Source organism: Brettanomyces bruxellensis, chromosome 9 (genome assembly GCF_011074885.1).
Source record: "Brettanomyces bruxellensis chromosome 9, complete sequence".
NCBI lineage: Eukaryota > Fungi > Ascomycota > Pichiomycetes > Pichiales > Pichiaceae > Brettanomyces > Brettanomyces bruxellensis.
This window is the reverse complement of record NC_054690.1, coordinates 1323984-1339872: the sequence shown is the minus strand read 5'-3', so window position 1 is coordinate 1339872 and position 15889 is coordinate 1323984. Positions and strand designations below refer to the sequence as shown.

Genomic DNA, 15889 nt, shown 5'->3' with positions numbered 1-15889 from the left:
TATTTTCTTCATATATACACTGTATATTTTCTGTGTTCCCTCTACGATACTAGTCTGTGCTTTTGCTAAGGCTTTTCGTTATCGTCTTATTTTCAGTTCCGTTTCCTTCCTTATTTCCGGTTAATTTGAGTCTATTTTTGTTACTTCTGACTCTCTTTGGTCTTCATTTTATGGCTACATTTTTCGCATCCTTATCTTTTGTAACCATTTTGTCAAGAGATCTTTCCATACTTACTTAGGTAGGACTCACAGCTTGTTCTACTCATATCTTGTCTTTTTGACCAACTGCACAGGGAATTTCGAATTTACTACATACAAATCTCACTTGACTGGTTCTGTGAGTCACGCTCTATATTACAATTTTTCAGACGCTCAATACATTTAGCCATGCTTTCAAAACAGAAGGATGTGCCCACAAATACCTCAGCAACACTAGGTGCATTAGTTTCTACAGAAAAGACGTCTTCCCCGTTTCCTAAGGGAGCAACGATTCGAAGCACTGCCGCAAATATAATGAAAAGAGTTTCCTCGAATGAACAGGCTGCTTTGAGTGACCGACATACACTAATGACTTCCACGTCGATCGAACATTCTTCACATATACAACCTTTAAAAGAATCAGTGGTTTATTCACAACCAAAAGTGGTATCTGCGGAATTAAACTTAAGCACACCGAAAACTGCGAAAAGAAGCGTTTCGAATATTCACAGGTTGTTATCACCGATGGATCACCGAGAGTTGGTGGATAAACAGAAGAGGTCTTCAAGCCCAAAGCATGAAATTCCAGTTGTTATGGATAAATCATCCAAACCAGATCAAAGTCATGGGATGACAACTACTGCAGATACCTCCATGTCTTTTACTGGGTCGTCGCGTTCTTCTTCAATGACTTCTTCTCCTCAGAAGAAGCATAACGATGTTCATAAGAAGAGAGCATTCAGCAGAAGAAGTCGGACAGGTTGTCTTACGTGCAGAAGAAGACGCATTAAATGTGATGAGCATCGTCCCTTCTGCCACAACTGTATCAAGTCGCACAAGATATGCAGTGGATATGCACACGTGGATGCCATGATTCGAAGCAAGATTTTAAAGGCCCAATCAAAAGCAGGAGAACATGCTTTCAGAGTTCCTGCAGCATCTTATTCCGCACCACCGATGCCTAGTTATGTGCCGCCGCAATATATTCCACAAAATGCATCTTTTGTTGGCCCTCAACCCGTCCAGTGGTCATACCCTCCATCTTCGCAGACACCTGGTTATCCTGGCATGGTTCCTGTGACTTCACCTTCTTACCCTCCTGGCGTTCCCGCTCTGGTATGCCATCTACAGCTGGGTATGTTCCTGTTAATGTTCCACAGGGATTTACCATCCCACAGCAGCAAATTTCACAGCAGCAACCACGGCAAAGTCCATCACAACTTACACGGCCATTTTCAACAGCACCGTATCCTTCCGGATCGTGGCCTTATCAACCTCCTACTCCAGCAAACGCTCCTGCAACATTTCCAAGAGTGGTAGATCAGCAACAAATGCCACATCCACCTCAACAACAACTGCAGATGTATCCTCCACCTTACGTTAATCAAATGCTGGATTATCAGAAAGGTCAAGAACTGTTGCAGCAACAGATGGGTGGACGTCCCGCCCCTGGACCACAAGTTTTTGATCCTCATATTCCCCAGTTTCAGCAAATGATTGTTCCTCGTCCACCGAATGGCACGCTATAAATTGGTTAGTTTTTGTTTGCGTGTACATTTCATTTTATTTCTTTGGTTGTAATATTAATATTAATTATTTTCTAGATTGGTTACTTTTTATATCCTACTGTTTCTAAATGAATTCTTGTAATTTTAACCTGGCCCTCGAAAAAGACACATGTAATTGAATTTACTTACTGTCGTCACTTTAATTGTATGATCTGCTTCATCGATAAACTAGTAAATGAGCATGTTCAGAATTCGCTTAAACAAAAGCTTCATTGATACCTCCTATTTTACGTAAGTTTCGTAAAAAGCTTTTACCCATTTCATACCAGTACCCTTCTTTATCGAAATAATTGTCAAGTGTACTAACCTCTCTGAATGTGTTTTGCTGGGCATCGTTGTGAGTGAAAAAAGTGTTATATTGCTTAGAAAATTTTAAATCATCAGGAGTTTATTGTTCATATCTTGTGGAAATCATTATAGCCATAGTTTATTTGGAATCTGCTCAGAAGTAATCGTAATGAGAAATTGTTTACACTCGGTTGCAGCGTTTTCGGGTATGTGCATATGTTACTGAAGATGCAATCAGGATGATTGGAATTTCTTGATAAAAAATGATATTCGTTAAAGATAATCCTATTGAGAATGTATCGTCTATGTTTAGAAATACGGAAAGCATAAAAATGTATTGTAATCCCTAGCGTGTATGAAGAGAGTTCGACATTTTTATGAACTAAATTCAAGTATTCTTTCTTCAAAATCTGTGAATTGGTAGAGTGTTTTAAGATCAAAAAGAAAAGAACAGAAATAAAGAGTCGTGAAAGGTGAAGAATAAGAAGTGGTGAAAAAGAAATCTAAAAGTATCTGAGATCCATTTCATATTTGACAGGTTTTCGGGTGCGAAAATATTTAAAATCAGAGTTCACAAGGTAGGTCGATTAGATAATATTGTTTGGCTCTCTTTCCACAAACTAGTTGAATTTTGCTTTACTACCTTTTATAGATAACTTTCATCTCTCGCAAAATTGCGAGACCAATAGTCTATTTTGTAATTCAACTGGTCCATACAATGATGACAGGGTAGAGGAAGTACGTTTTTTTCCTCTATGCTTCGTGCAACACAATTAAGATCTCGAAGATATGTTAATATTATTCAAGTATAGTTATCTCCAGGCATTGTAGATATCCGGTTTTGTAGCGGCTCAAACTAACATATTTTTAGTTGTCTTTAAAACTTGTTGCAGACATATGCTCACAGAACAGACAAGACATTCAACTATAATACGTTATTAATAACTGATTTTATTCAACCATTCTCAAAAATAAGCCATGAGTTCAAAATCGCCATAAAGAAATAGCATGTCGGAGTTAAGAGAGACCTTATGAGTTACTCCCGGGCTTTAACTATCAAACTCCTTCTTTAATAGAACTAATAAGAACCTAGCAGTCGGAGAGATTCAGACAATTGTAAGGTCGGTTACCTAAGTGGGTGGATATAAATGTACCAAGTGGTCTGTGTGATAATGTTAATTCTAACAATTGTGTAGGTGTCACGATAGAAGAAAATGAATTTACTCCCTTTACTCTGTTACCATCAAAGTGGAGTCGAGTCGAACTAGTCGTATTGCAAAATAGGCTATCGGGTCTCGTCCCTTCGTAGAAGAAACAAGATATATAAAAGAGATAAAGTAAAGTAAAAATAAAAAGGAAAATAAAGTGAGGTAATCATACATAATATAAAAAAAAGATTTAATTCTCAAAAACAGAATTATGATCACGCATAACCATTTTTCTGCTGATTCCATAACATACACAGTTAGTGCATTTTATCCAGGATTGTCTCTAATAGATATTATTCTAAATCTTCGTTACTCTAGAATAAGTTCAGATCTCAAAACAAATAAATCTAATGACATATAATAATAGATTGCCTAATACTAGGTAATATTCTCATATGTCCCACATAGCAGCATAGTCGGAATCATTTTTAGTATCATATTTTAATATTAGAAAATAAAATATAAGATTTTATACAACCTTGGTAAAAAAGAACATCAAAAAAGTATATTATAACTCTTAGGCGTTTAATTACATTAATACTATGTAAAAGCACGTCGAATACAAAATTCGAATTGCTTCTGTGGCCCAGCTGGTTAAGGCGTTAGTCTCATAATCTGAAGATCGCGAGTTCGAACCTCGCTAGAAGCATTAATTTTTAATTTTTTTTTTTTTCTTGGAGGAATTGATTTTTTGCAGGAACAAAAGAAATTAAAACAAGAAGCAATGCATTACAGATATTAACATTACATTTGAAGTGTTGTTTTATTTTTGAATAATAATAAGTTAGATATAGAAAAACCGAAAAAGTTAATGACCATTACTTGCTAGATTTCATTCGCCGATGATAAACTAAACCTTGTATGATATAACTAAGCGAACTAATGAGGCACGACCGAAAATATGAGATCGAAACCTTTGACTTGATAGAAAAGGAACGTGTTTTAAAATTATGCAGTTTCTGCATACCGTACTAGCAGTTTTGTCTAATTTTCTGGATCAACTGCATCCGCATTCCACTCATCCAATTCCTTTTTTGCCTCTCTACGAATAGCAAACTTCACAGCCTCCAAAACATTATCTTCAATCTTCTTTGGCTGATATTTAGGAACAGTGCCTTCCTGATAAACGCCAGTCTTCACAAGAATGGAATACCAAGACTCATCATGTGAGTTTGCAAATCTGATATCCGAATCAGGTGTGTCACCCACAAAATAAACTGTCGAAGGCTGAGGTATTTGCCTACCGATTGCATTCATAACGCGGAAAGTAAGACCTTCATCAGAATCCCCAGATTCATCAGACTCAGTGCTGCTCATACTCGTATTTGAACCACGACGAGAACTGCCTTTCTTTTTCATTGGACCCATATTTATTGATTTTGCTAGTCTCTTTGTGACTGCATCCTCATCTTCACCGTCTGGAATCTCTGCTAGAACTTCAACATATTCCTCCAACACATCTCTACGCCAATTAGAAAGGACTTTCTTTGCAAATTTAAACGTACCACGTTGGGGTTTGCCGAATCTTGTCACTTTAAGTTCCTTACCAGTAGTTTCTTTGTAAAGTGCAGCAATCGAAACTTGCAAAGCTCCCATGCCATATCTGGAAAGCTTGTAGTCAGTGGACCAGATAAAATCAGAATGAGCAAAATAAAGTGCAGGTCCCTGGTTATAATTCTTTGAGACAGTGCCCATATAACCGCCTTTGGAAAGAAGGAGTTCCAAGATGATTTGCTCATCAGCGGCCCAATTCCTGGAGTCAGCAAATACCAAAATAGCATCAATCTTTGTCTTCGAGAAATTAACATCCTTCTTGCAAATATTCTTTTCCTCTTCACTTAGTGTGTAGTAAGGAGACACTGCAGGGTTCCAGTACATGACATCCAACGGTATGTACACATTTTCAAATCCATAACCTTCGGCAATTTTCCGACAAGTGTCGCCAACTCCGCCAACAACCAGAACATTCTTGTATAATGAAGCAAGACTTTTCATTGGAGTATGACCTTGAATAATTTGCTCCTCGTTTATTTCACAGTCTAAGCGTTTTGAGAGATCTTTGGCTCTTTCAGACTCTGGATTTCCTCCACCATTAGTGACAAAAATATATGGAACCAGTATCCGGTACTTGTTATCACCATTAAGCATTCTCATTGCTTCCCGAGCATAAGGGATTGTTTGTGGTCCATTCTTAATAACACCATCTATATCAAAGGCAAAAGCATAAGAAGCCACTCTAGGGTGATCAATAATCTTTTTCCTATACCTTTTACCGGAGCTTTCCGTTAAGGACAAGCTGGATAATGCAGTTTGCGACTTCTTCACTAACCCCTCCAAAGCTGCATTTGATTCCTCATCGACAGGTTCATTAAGCTTTGTCATCTGCTGAAGAGATCCAGCCCACTGATCAGAAAGTGAAATAGATGAGCTGGCCTTCTTAGGCTCTGGCTTCATCTGATCAATTCCATCATTGTTAAGGAAAGATTGGAAACCGGACTTCCTTGGAGTACGTTCATCAGAGATAGTACCAAATTTCGTTGTTGATGGAACACCGTTCAAATTACTGGAAGTATTTGATCGCCTTAAAAATAATCTTGGATTATTGATTTCAGTCATGTTGGTTTTTAATTCAAATTTATGCTAACGTGATCTAAGCCTTCTGTAATGATTGAACTGTTAGTCTTTAATTGTGGAAAAAATTTGAAGAGGTCGGCCAAGGTATGATGAAAAGGCCTATTAGCATAAAAAAAAAGCGGATCCCTTTACCTTTATATAGAAAACCAGTTTCCTGCACGTATGTGGAAGACAACCAATGTTTATGCACTCACGTATACTGTTTTCAGTTACACTCCCTTCTTCTATTCTGATTTGCTACTTGCCTTATCTCAATGAGGTAATTTCCACAATTAATTTTATTGTTATAATATTTTTTTTTTTTTTTTCGCTGGAAGGCCATTTTGGAGCCGAAAAACTACACATTTCAAAATTGGATTAGTAGACGCCATTTAAGGCTTCGACTAATAGAAAACAAAATTCAGGGGTGTAAGTCTCTGAATGCGTGATTTAACATGGCAATTATTATGATGTAAAACATGTTTGGTTACTATGTTAAACCCAAAAAACCTTTTTTCTTCTTCTTTCCGATTCCTTAAGGCGCAGCCTTTTTGACGACTCAATAATCACAATGACCTGCTATGACGTCATTGGAATGTTATGGAATATAGAACTGCCTTAGATTTTTTTGGCTTGCTATTATTCCGCATATACATCACTGTTGAGGCATATGATTTAGGTAGGGTCCACATCTGGACTAGTACATATTATAAGATCTGGATTTACTTAGCTCGGGTTCCGGACTCATCTTGCCGGTGCACAAATTCACAATCCACTTTGACGAATACCTGTTTTACAGTCATTTTCGGAAGATTTTGAATTTAAATCCCGAGTAGCACATAATCCGAACCAATATTATTTTATTTTCTGGTGCACGTTGATACCAATTATTACAACTTACAGAGTGGAAGGAAGAAAACGTAATTATTCCGAAATATTACACGCATAAGAAGGATAGGATGCATTCCTTTTTCACACTATTTACACATGTATCGATAATGGACTGCCATTTAAATTAACAAATGTTTTACTAGTACGACCAAGCATATAATAAGCAATTACAAAAAGCTTCTTCGTGTATTTATGGTTTCCGGAACTGTAAGTAAACGAAAAAGCGTGCCTAGCAAACATTTAATTCCGAACTCCACGGGCAATAATGTGTCGGAAGAATTCCAGAGTGTGTACACATATCAGAACATCTAATCCCTATTCCGTAACCTGTAGTAATTGTGGCTAAACAACCACTTGTTACCGAACTGGACTATAAGTAAATCCAGACATAACCAAGTCATGAGATATGGATAAATCTTGGCAAGAACCGGGTTATCTAATCTTAATCTAAATTTGAACCACATGTAGCCAAATGTAAAAACTGTATGTAATACGAGAATTAATGGCGATAACACTCTGATCAGAACAAATCCAATAATCAAACTCCAACTTTGATCATCCATCTCAGACCATTTTTTCAGGTCTGGTTTGAAATCTATGAAAGTATAATACTTTCCATCATATTGCTTAGCAGGCTCATCATCCTTCTCAGACGGTGCAAAGCCCTGCTTCTCTTTCATGATTTGGCCTGTCTTCTTGGACATAATCAGAAGATCGTCTGATTCCACCATCTTTAGATTATGCTTATCACCCGCAAATGCCAAAATAAAATAAAAAACTGGGAGAAAAATATAGAAGTTAGTCCCTCTAGATTTCGGTTCACGTATTTCTTGTACGTATGGTTTGGTTTACCAGCCAAAAATCAACGAATAAACTAAATGATTCAAAGCATGAATGAATGTGTCATCTACTTCTGAAATTTCTTATCTCCAAGTGTCAAGTAAATAAATTGATTAGCCGCTATCTGAAAGTGATTTTTTATTTTATTTTTTCCCCTTTTTTTTCCCGCGTCCCCTAGTTAAAGTTCTCGGCGTAGAATGTTCTTTTAAAGTTTTATCAGCACTTTTGCTGAATACAGAGCAATGTAAACACGTTTATTATCCACAGCACGAAAAAAAAGTAAACCCAGAATAAATGATGACACAAGAAAGACACAAGAAATTAAAGTCTAGATGATGGTAAAGAAAGAAAAAAAAATCATTATATGGTAACAGGAAGACGAGGGGAAAAAACATTCCTCGTAGCAAACTTGTAATTATGAATTGTCAGAGTCAGGTGCGTTTGGGGCAACTATTAATGCCGAATGCCATCCGGCCGCAGCTATTGCAAGTACCCTACCTGAAACTTGAATAGGCTGTGGATCTGGAACCACGAGATCTTTACCGTCCATATACCCAATGCCTTTACTTAAAATTGTCGTGAGCTTTCCCAACCCCAAACAATTATTTGCCATAGATTCCCTTCCCCAGGAATACACCTGACCTTTATTATCTAGTGCTAAAAAGTGATAATCGCCAGCTGCAACAGTAATAATTGATTTCTGCTTCAACGATGCCATTATCAATGGAAGTTTGAATTGCATCCGGCCTCTTTTCCCGATCAAAACATCATCACCCTCTGAAATGACTGCGAATGTCTCATAACAACCACTCAACCGAATAAATCGAGAGGAACCATTGGTCTTGATATAGCTCATAAACTGATCCAAAACAACTGTGGGTGGTAAATGCACGTTTTCTGATGAAATTTCATCTAAATTCAAGCCGGAAAAATCAATTTTTTCTAAGATACCATGCCGATCAATCATAATTACAGCACTTTCTAAAAGAACGTAGTCAAAGATGTAGTTTTCATTCGTTCTAGGTAGTATACGAACGTACGCCTTTGTGAGCGAATTATTTACTGTTCTGTATGACCACACAACTATTCCGACACCTGCAACCATACAAGAATTTAGGTTCCAGCCAGCTCTAATCTTTAAAATTTTCCCTTTGATTTCCTTGTCAATGATTCCATCCCAAAGCGTAAGATGCTCTCCATATAATAAAACATGTCCATCATCCCATGTCCATAAATTATTGTCAGAATCAAGGGCAAGAAAGTGAGCTCTACCGGAGCTAACGGCCGTAAATCGAGGCAAAGTCTTCCAGTAAAGAGCCTGAACTGTATTTATGGGATTTCTAGGACGAGCAGCCTGAATAGTACCAATCCTCTCACCTTTTAAGCCTGGTGCAATGCGTCCAAGTCTGCCATGCCAATCATAGCCTGTAAAACTAAGTGTTCCGTCAATTCCAAGAATCTCGAATGAAAAACCTCCTGCGGAAATGTCAGCATACCCACTCTGGGAAGTCATCTGGAAAGTTCCATAATATCTTCGTTGACCGTTAACAATTTCATACTTCGAATTATTATATGTTTCTCGTGTACATCCCAGCCTTCCAAAACTGTTTGAGCCGAACAATTTCAACACCGAATGCTTTCTTTGTTTGTACATTGCCGGTCCCCACTTATAGAACATCTCAAACGAATAGTTTTCGTCCTGTGCCTCAGCGAAAGTTTTCATGTAAATAACATGCCAAACAGTGGGACAGTTGAGGCTTCTGTTAAGCTGCTTGCAAGTCAAGAACAAGTTTTTAATGTCTTTCAGTTCCAAATACTTGACCACATGAAAAACAAGAATGTCTTCAGGAAGTCTAAGAATTAGAGACTGCTCCATAACTTGTCCGTGTAGCTAGTGATGATAATTTGCAATGATAATCAAGCTGTGGCAAAGCTGCACTGGTATTTAGTTGTAATATAATTGATTCACCCGGGTACTGAGAATTTCGTAAATGGCGTTTTTTTATAAAAGTAATGCGATATCCGGATGCGGGGCAAATACAACTAGTTTTAACAGATGGAGATGAGGATGTCTGCGCTAGCCTAAAATAATTGCAGTGCTCAAAGGGATACTAATTGAAAATTCTGGTATTTTAATAAACACAAAACAAGAACGTGAAGTAAAAAAATTGAGAAATAAGATATTGTGCTTAGCAAGTTCGAATTGTGACCCCGCTATCCGTATGTATTTGCACTTGGCCTTCTAACAGATCAGAAAAAGGGGTATGCGAGAAAAAAAGCGACGTCATAATCCAAAGGGGAAATTTTATACGATTGCCGAATTCAGCCGCATCGGCGGTGCTTCTCATGCAGAACATCCAAAATTTTCATACGATTGTACCAAGTGCGATATACTCTGGACAAATAACCGATGGAAACTCTAGTTCCCAGAGGGAATTTGGTTGTGGAAATAAATTTAATGTTCTGATTAAGTATATATGTATTTTTATGGTTTGCAAAGCTCTCTGCTCACCAAATACCATGCAATTCACAGGATATATATGGTGCAAGGATGCAAAACAACATTGCCAAACACACAACTCAACAATCCCGGAAAATCTGGCTTCGTTTCGACCTCATGTTATCAAAACATGACTAAGACTCGATCCTTCGATGGTTTTCACCGTTATTAAGTGAATGCCCATCTTCATTGTCATCATCATCATCATCATCATCATCATCATCATCATCATCAATAATTATACTACTAAGCTCGATATCAACAAATTCATGTGAGGTTGCACGCATTCTGGCCTTTAAAGATGGATCTTCAGTTTTCTGGGCCTCTGTATTCTGTTGAAAACGGTACACATTGTAGCATACGATATCAGTAAATGTTACCACAAGGCCAATAATATTTATAGTGTTCAATTTATCGCCGAAAACCAAACCTGATGCAAATATTGTGAGAAGTTCTTTGAATATGCCAGTAATGGAAAGTGTCAGCAATGTAGCACATTGCAAGAGAATATACTCGGAGAGTGTCATAAAAAATGCTAATAGACCGGGAATAAGAATAAGTATGCAAGTCATGAAGAATCCTTTATCTTTCCAAACGTGACAATTGACAAAATTACCAAATCCTTCAACAGCAGAACCAATTATGAATAGCACTAGTGACATTGCTGGTGAAAGATACAACATGGTGAGAACCGGGTTTCGCGTTCTCCTACTTCGCTTAAGCATTATTTGTGTAAGTGCCCATCGAAGTCCAGACATACACGAGGCCAGAAGAACTAACCCGACTCCTAATATGACGTATTTCTTGCCGTTTTCCGACGATTCTCTTTCAAAGACCTCTATAAATCGCTTGAGAACAATCCTTAAAACTTTTTTTGAGTTGCTGGAATCATCCTGCTGACCCCAGACCATCATGCAAACACCAGACACCATTATAATAACGATGGTCAAAATCTTACATGTCATTTTTTCCAACTTGAATGCGACACCCCATAGTAGCACAAAGACAAGTGACGATGTTTTCACCATAGTGTACAAGGAAAGCGTAATAAAGCGAAATGCAACATTTCCAAATCCAATGTCACCGGCCGATGCCAACGAGCACGGGAGAATTTTTGTTAAATATTCAGCAATTGGTGGAATATAACATAACTTTCGATTTTTTCCGGGTTTCGCATCTTCCTCTAAATCCACATCATTGTTGATTTTCTGCCGCCCTGATTCTTCTTCTGTTTGCAACTGATACGTTTCATCGGCTTCACCTTGTGCGGAATTATTCGTTTGAAGTTGCTCGTACCCGTTTGCTTTGCCTGAAGGTGATTTCAAATCATAATTGAGTCTAAACCTTGGGAAAATGCGTAAAGTGAGTAAAGACAAACCGAAAAGAATGGCCTGATGAAAAGATGTTATTATTATTGGATACGCAAAATCTAGGTTGTTTTTTGAAAACATCCACTTGTTGTATAACGATATGCTTAAAGAAAAAAAGTACCAACTTAGTATCGACAAAACTGTAAGCCCTATGTTGGGGTATGCCTTCCTAAATCTGCCCCAAAATCCAAGTTTCTTGCCATAAAATTCATCATTACCATTCTCCATAACATCCACATGTTCATTTACTGGATTATAGACCTCGGGATATGATATTCCTTCATTATTATCCAAACTTCTGTCAATATTTTGATCATCTAAGTTTCCACCTTCAGCTTCATCTGTTTGCGGTACTTTACTTTTACCAACACCTCCGTCAGCAGACGCAATCATATTTAAAATGGGCAGCTCTTTGAAAAAGATCTGCTTAATTAAAGGTGAGGGCAGTAAAGATAATAAAACTTGTGTAAACATACTCCATACGTTCCTGGGGATATCATCAATGCATCTGGATACATACTCTGTACCAAAACGCGGATCTCCAAAAAAATGAGAGAGGAAAATTCAAGCACGTGACTTAATTCACATGCCGAAAAATGGAAGAAAAGACAGTAAAATAAAAAACAAGTATCGCCAACAATTGCCCTACAGATCGAAAAAATGGACAGCTCCAGAAGGATTAATCTGTCCGTCTTGAATTGGCAACATGCTATGTATTTGGAAGATAGAAATCGAAAGAGAGATCCTGGTTACACAGTAATTTTGTAGACTCCGGTTCAAAAAACTGGTATACTAGACCAGTGCATAGTATAATTGATTACGGGAGGAAATGAGGAATTGCTGAGTTCCATTCTTTAAGAACTGAAGATCATCACTGCAAAATGTAAGGGCGATTAGCATCCATAAAGATGTTAAAAAGGTACATATATAAACAGGATAAATATATGCTCTCTGGCGATGATTTTCAAAGAGCGTCTTTTCGGTTGGAATCCAATAATGGGAAAACCAACATTTTGCAACATTTAGTACAATCTGTACATTTCGCAGGACTTCTTTTCTTTCTTACAGATAACATCCCGATAAAATAACAGCCAGCGGTGAAAATAGTAATTACTTTTTTTTAGATAAGGCGTCTAAATCTCCTGCAAAATTTCAGTTGCATTATTCAAAAAATGTTAGCGGCTAGCTGAAAACTTTTTATTTTTCTTGAAAGCATTGTTAATATTTTTGTATGTGTTTGTTAGGTTGGGCAAAAAGAGAAATGAGAACTGGATAAAAAAAAAGAGATAAAGCGGAAATACAAGACAGTAAGTGACCACCGCCGTTGATATTATCATTTTCTTGCATAATTCGGAGTTGTGGCTTTAAAACGTATACGTAAAAATGACGTTCGGAATGAAACGAAAATGGACGAAGAAAGGAATATGGGAGTGAATAAAACATGATGATCCTGTTGGAAATTTAATCAGAATTTGAGAATTTGCTTTCATTTAACTTTATGGATGAAGATGCAAAGCCTTGAAAAGCACAAGCGTAATTTAATTTAAACAAAGAGAGCGATTGAATTTTTGTGCCAACGTTGCATTCATTGAACTTTTTATTTTCAATTTTTTTTCCCCCCTTTTCTTCTCACAGCATTAATATTTTTTTTTTGCCGAACGGGTTTCGGTGGACAAGTGTGTGTACATGCAAAAAAATAAAGAAAAAATAAGAGATAAAAAAAGTAAAATAAGGAAGTAAAACGATTTGTTCGCTCTTTTCACATCTTATTTGATTCCCCTTATAGTTGCTCATTGCTACCACGCTATAGTATTTAGATCAAACATTTGCCCATTTCATCGACTAAGACTTAAGTAACAACACACCCACAGTTTCCTATATTGACGAACTGGAACAAAAAAGACAACAGTTTTGGTGCAAATAATTAAAACTCCACCCAAGATTGAATACAAGTTTTATTCTTTTGGCACACTTGCAATATGAGCGTACTACCAAAGAATAAGAGACCATTACAACTTCTGGGACGACCGGCTGAAAGCATATTATGCTTGATGTTGCACGCGTTTTTACAGCTAATAAGTACATTATATGGACTAGTCAAATCATTTCTTTTCGGTGCTTCGGGTGCCGAGCAGAAGTACAACCAGTTAGATTCATATATTTTCAATCAAAGTAAATCATCCAAGAAGGAGACAGAACAAATACCAGCTTCCGAGGAAACGCAGGAAATAACATCATTCATAGAACATAAACATGTGCATGCCCAGGATAGGCAAATAACGAAAAAGCTGAATTCAAACAAACTTGCAGTGTATTTTGAATGCTCGCCACTCTTTCCGGCATTCGGCATTCTCCGAAATCTCACCACGAAGGATTTGGAACAGTGCTCACTCAAAGATGGGTCTCAAATTACAGTGGTTGCCAATTCAGGTGATAGTAATGGTGAAATTAAATTTGAGGTTGTGAATGGGAAAAACAGTAATAACCTCAAGGCAGACGCTTCTGCTTCGATGGAAAACCCACAGCAGCCATCCCCAATCTCTGATATTTCATCGCCAGGATTCAAAATCAAGAAAATTAAGAGTGAAAGACATGCGGTTGACGACTTCACAAATCTCTCACCTGCATCCTCCGTTAAATCTACAAAATCAGAGAAGCAGGATGCAGAGAAAATAGTAAGCGTTTTAAACGGTGAGGATATCACAGCAAGGGCTAGAATTGATGACGAAGATGCAAAACATAAGGCCAAGAGTAATCAAAACAAAGTTAGGCACAAGCCAAAGTCCCACGAATGTCCATATTGCCATGCTAAGTTCCGTTTGCGCGGATATCTTACGCGTCACTTGAAAAAGCATTCCAAAAAGAAAGCCTATAAATGCCCATTTTATGATCCAAACGCAGATCCCAAATGTCATGCTACAGGTGGATTTAGCAGAAGAGATACGTACAAGACCCATCTTAAGGCACGTCACTTCAAATATCCACCAGGTGTGAAGTCTGGTGAGCGCAGAGGAATGATGGGATGGTGCTCTGCTTGCGGTGAGAAATTCTTAAATAATGAAATATGGGTTGAAAGACACATAGAAGCAGGCCTGTGTCCTGGACTTCCTGCTGATTATGTCAGAAACCTAAAGTTCGGCAAGAAGAAGACAGGAAAGCATTCGAAATTCTTGGATGTTGTCGCAGATGAGAGATTTTTCAACGATGATGCTAGCTCGATAGTAACAATATCTTCTCCAGCATCATTTACTTCGCGTTCAGCAAGTCCGTCCACAAATCCTTCCGTTGGACAGATGTATACATTCCCAGCGGTTGGAAATGGGACAAACTCGTTATCATCATCATCTTCTACTTCATCTTCCCTATCTACCTCACCGGCTTCTTCTATGGCAATGTCTTGGGTTAGCCAGAAGCAATTTCAGCATTCTAAACCACAGTTTAGCGCGGGTCCATTACCTCATCAGTTGAAACCTAAAGTTTTGCCGCAAACAACACAGAGCCCGTCAGAAATGCCTCCTCTTGCAGAGGATCACAAAATGGGAGATCAAGATTCAAACTCTGACATGAGATCTCCAATGGATGAGTCGTATGAAGAGGAAGATTATCCTTCGTTAGATGCAGAATGTTCCCCTTACACGCATATATCTTATCCAGCATACTTTTACAAGAATGTAAATGACTCAATGTGCCAGCAGGATGGTCCTATTCAGGATAGTCGATATGGATCGGCTTTGAGTTCAGTTCTTCGTGAGCCGATGGAAAGTGATTTATACGAAGATTATACCGCCTGAAAGATGGTAACTTAAACATCCGACTTTGCTTAATATATTGTCTTTTTGGTTTCATTTTGGTGCTTTCTTCGTTTACCTTCTACATAATGTCCGTGCTTCCCGCAAGCATTTCCGCTCCCTGTTGTTAATCTGTGATGCTATTATTTTATTTTCGCCGAATAATGTCGTTGACTTCAATTATAATGCTGCTATGAGAGCTTAATTATGTTGAGCTTTATCAGTCTGCTTGGTTTTATTGATTTTTTGTCTTTTTTATTATTCTCTTTGTTTCTGCACTTGGTGTCGTCATTTCTAATGGCTTGCTAATGAGTGTATCAATTCTTTGATTTTTTCTCACTTCAGCCCTCCCCCCTTCCCCACTTTTCCACCATCACTTTTTAAATTGTTACTATTATTATTATTTCAAGTTTGATTTGTTTCCGCTTTTTTATTTCGTTCAGGCTAAATCTCTTTATCCGTTTTTTGGCAGCGCACCATTTATGAGCCTATTATCATAATTATTTGACAACTTTTTGTTTCTCCCGTTTTCTGCTTTTTCTTATTTTGTTTACCATTTCGTGTCATTATTCGTGAATTTCATTTATTACTAAATCTAATGTAAATTGTTGATGTAATATGTTAA

At 37.6% G+C, this 15889-nt stretch overlaps 6 protein-coding genes and 1 non-coding gene across 7 annotated transcripts; 3 read left to right on the top strand and 4 right to left on the bottom strand.

Annotated features, from left to right (window-relative positions):
- Window positions 1-387: 387 nt before the first annotated feature.
- On the top strand, window positions 388-1727 carry BRETT_002449 (uncharacterized protein; the record flags this gene model as incomplete). Its single annotated transcript, XM_041280977.1, has 2 exons — window positions 388-1314; window positions 1359-1727. 2 exons carry the CDS (start codon window positions 388-390, stop codon window positions 1725-1727), a joined length of 1296 nt encoding a protein of 431 aa, XP_041138768.1.
- A 2110-nt stretch (window positions 1728-3837) lies between these two features.
- BRETT_002448 lies at window positions 3838-3911 on the top strand. Its single transcript has one exon. It is a non-coding gene; the product is annotated as a tRNA-Met (tRNA).
- Window positions 3912-4246: 335 nt separating this feature from the next.
- Window positions 4247-5878, bottom strand: BRETT_002447 (uncharacterized protein; the record flags this gene model as incomplete). The annotated part of the gene is made up of 1 exon (XM_041280976.1): window positions 4247-5878. The coding sequence occupies one exon, from the start codon at window positions 5876-5878 to the stop codon at window positions 4247-4249; it is 1632 nt and encodes a 543-aa protein (XP_041138767.1).
- Window positions 5879-7074: 1196 nt separating this feature from the next.
- Window positions 7075-7497, bottom strand: BRETT_002446 (uncharacterized protein; the record flags this gene model as incomplete). The annotated part of the gene is made up of 1 exon (XM_041280975.1): window positions 7075-7497. One exon carries the CDS (start codon window positions 7495-7497, stop codon window positions 7075-7077), a length of 423 nt encoding a protein of 140 aa, XP_041138766.1.
- A 524-nt stretch (window positions 7498-8021) lies between these two features.
- Window positions 8022-9482, bottom strand: BRETT_002445 (uncharacterized protein; the record flags this gene model as incomplete). The annotated part of the gene is made up of 1 exon (XM_041280974.1): window positions 8022-9482. One exon carries the CDS (start codon window positions 9480-9482, stop codon window positions 8022-8024), a length of 1461 nt encoding a protein of 486 aa, XP_041138765.1.
- Window positions 9483-10240: 758 nt separating this feature from the next.
- On the bottom strand, window positions 10241-11869 carry BRETT_002444 (uncharacterized protein; the record flags this gene model as incomplete). Its single annotated transcript, XM_041280973.1, has 1 exon — window positions 10241-11869. One exon carries the CDS (start codon window positions 11867-11869, stop codon window positions 10241-10243), a length of 1629 nt encoding a protein of 542 aa, XP_041138764.1.
- A 1586-nt stretch (window positions 11870-13455) lies between these two features.
- BRETT_002443 (uncharacterized protein) lies at window positions 13456-15267 on the top strand (the record flags this gene model as incomplete). The annotated part of the gene is made up of 1 exon (XM_041280972.1): window positions 13456-15267. The coding sequence occupies one exon, from the start codon at window positions 13456-13458 to the stop codon at window positions 15265-15267; it is 1812 nt and encodes a 603-aa protein (XP_041138763.1).
- Window positions 15268-15889: the final 622 nt, after the last annotated feature.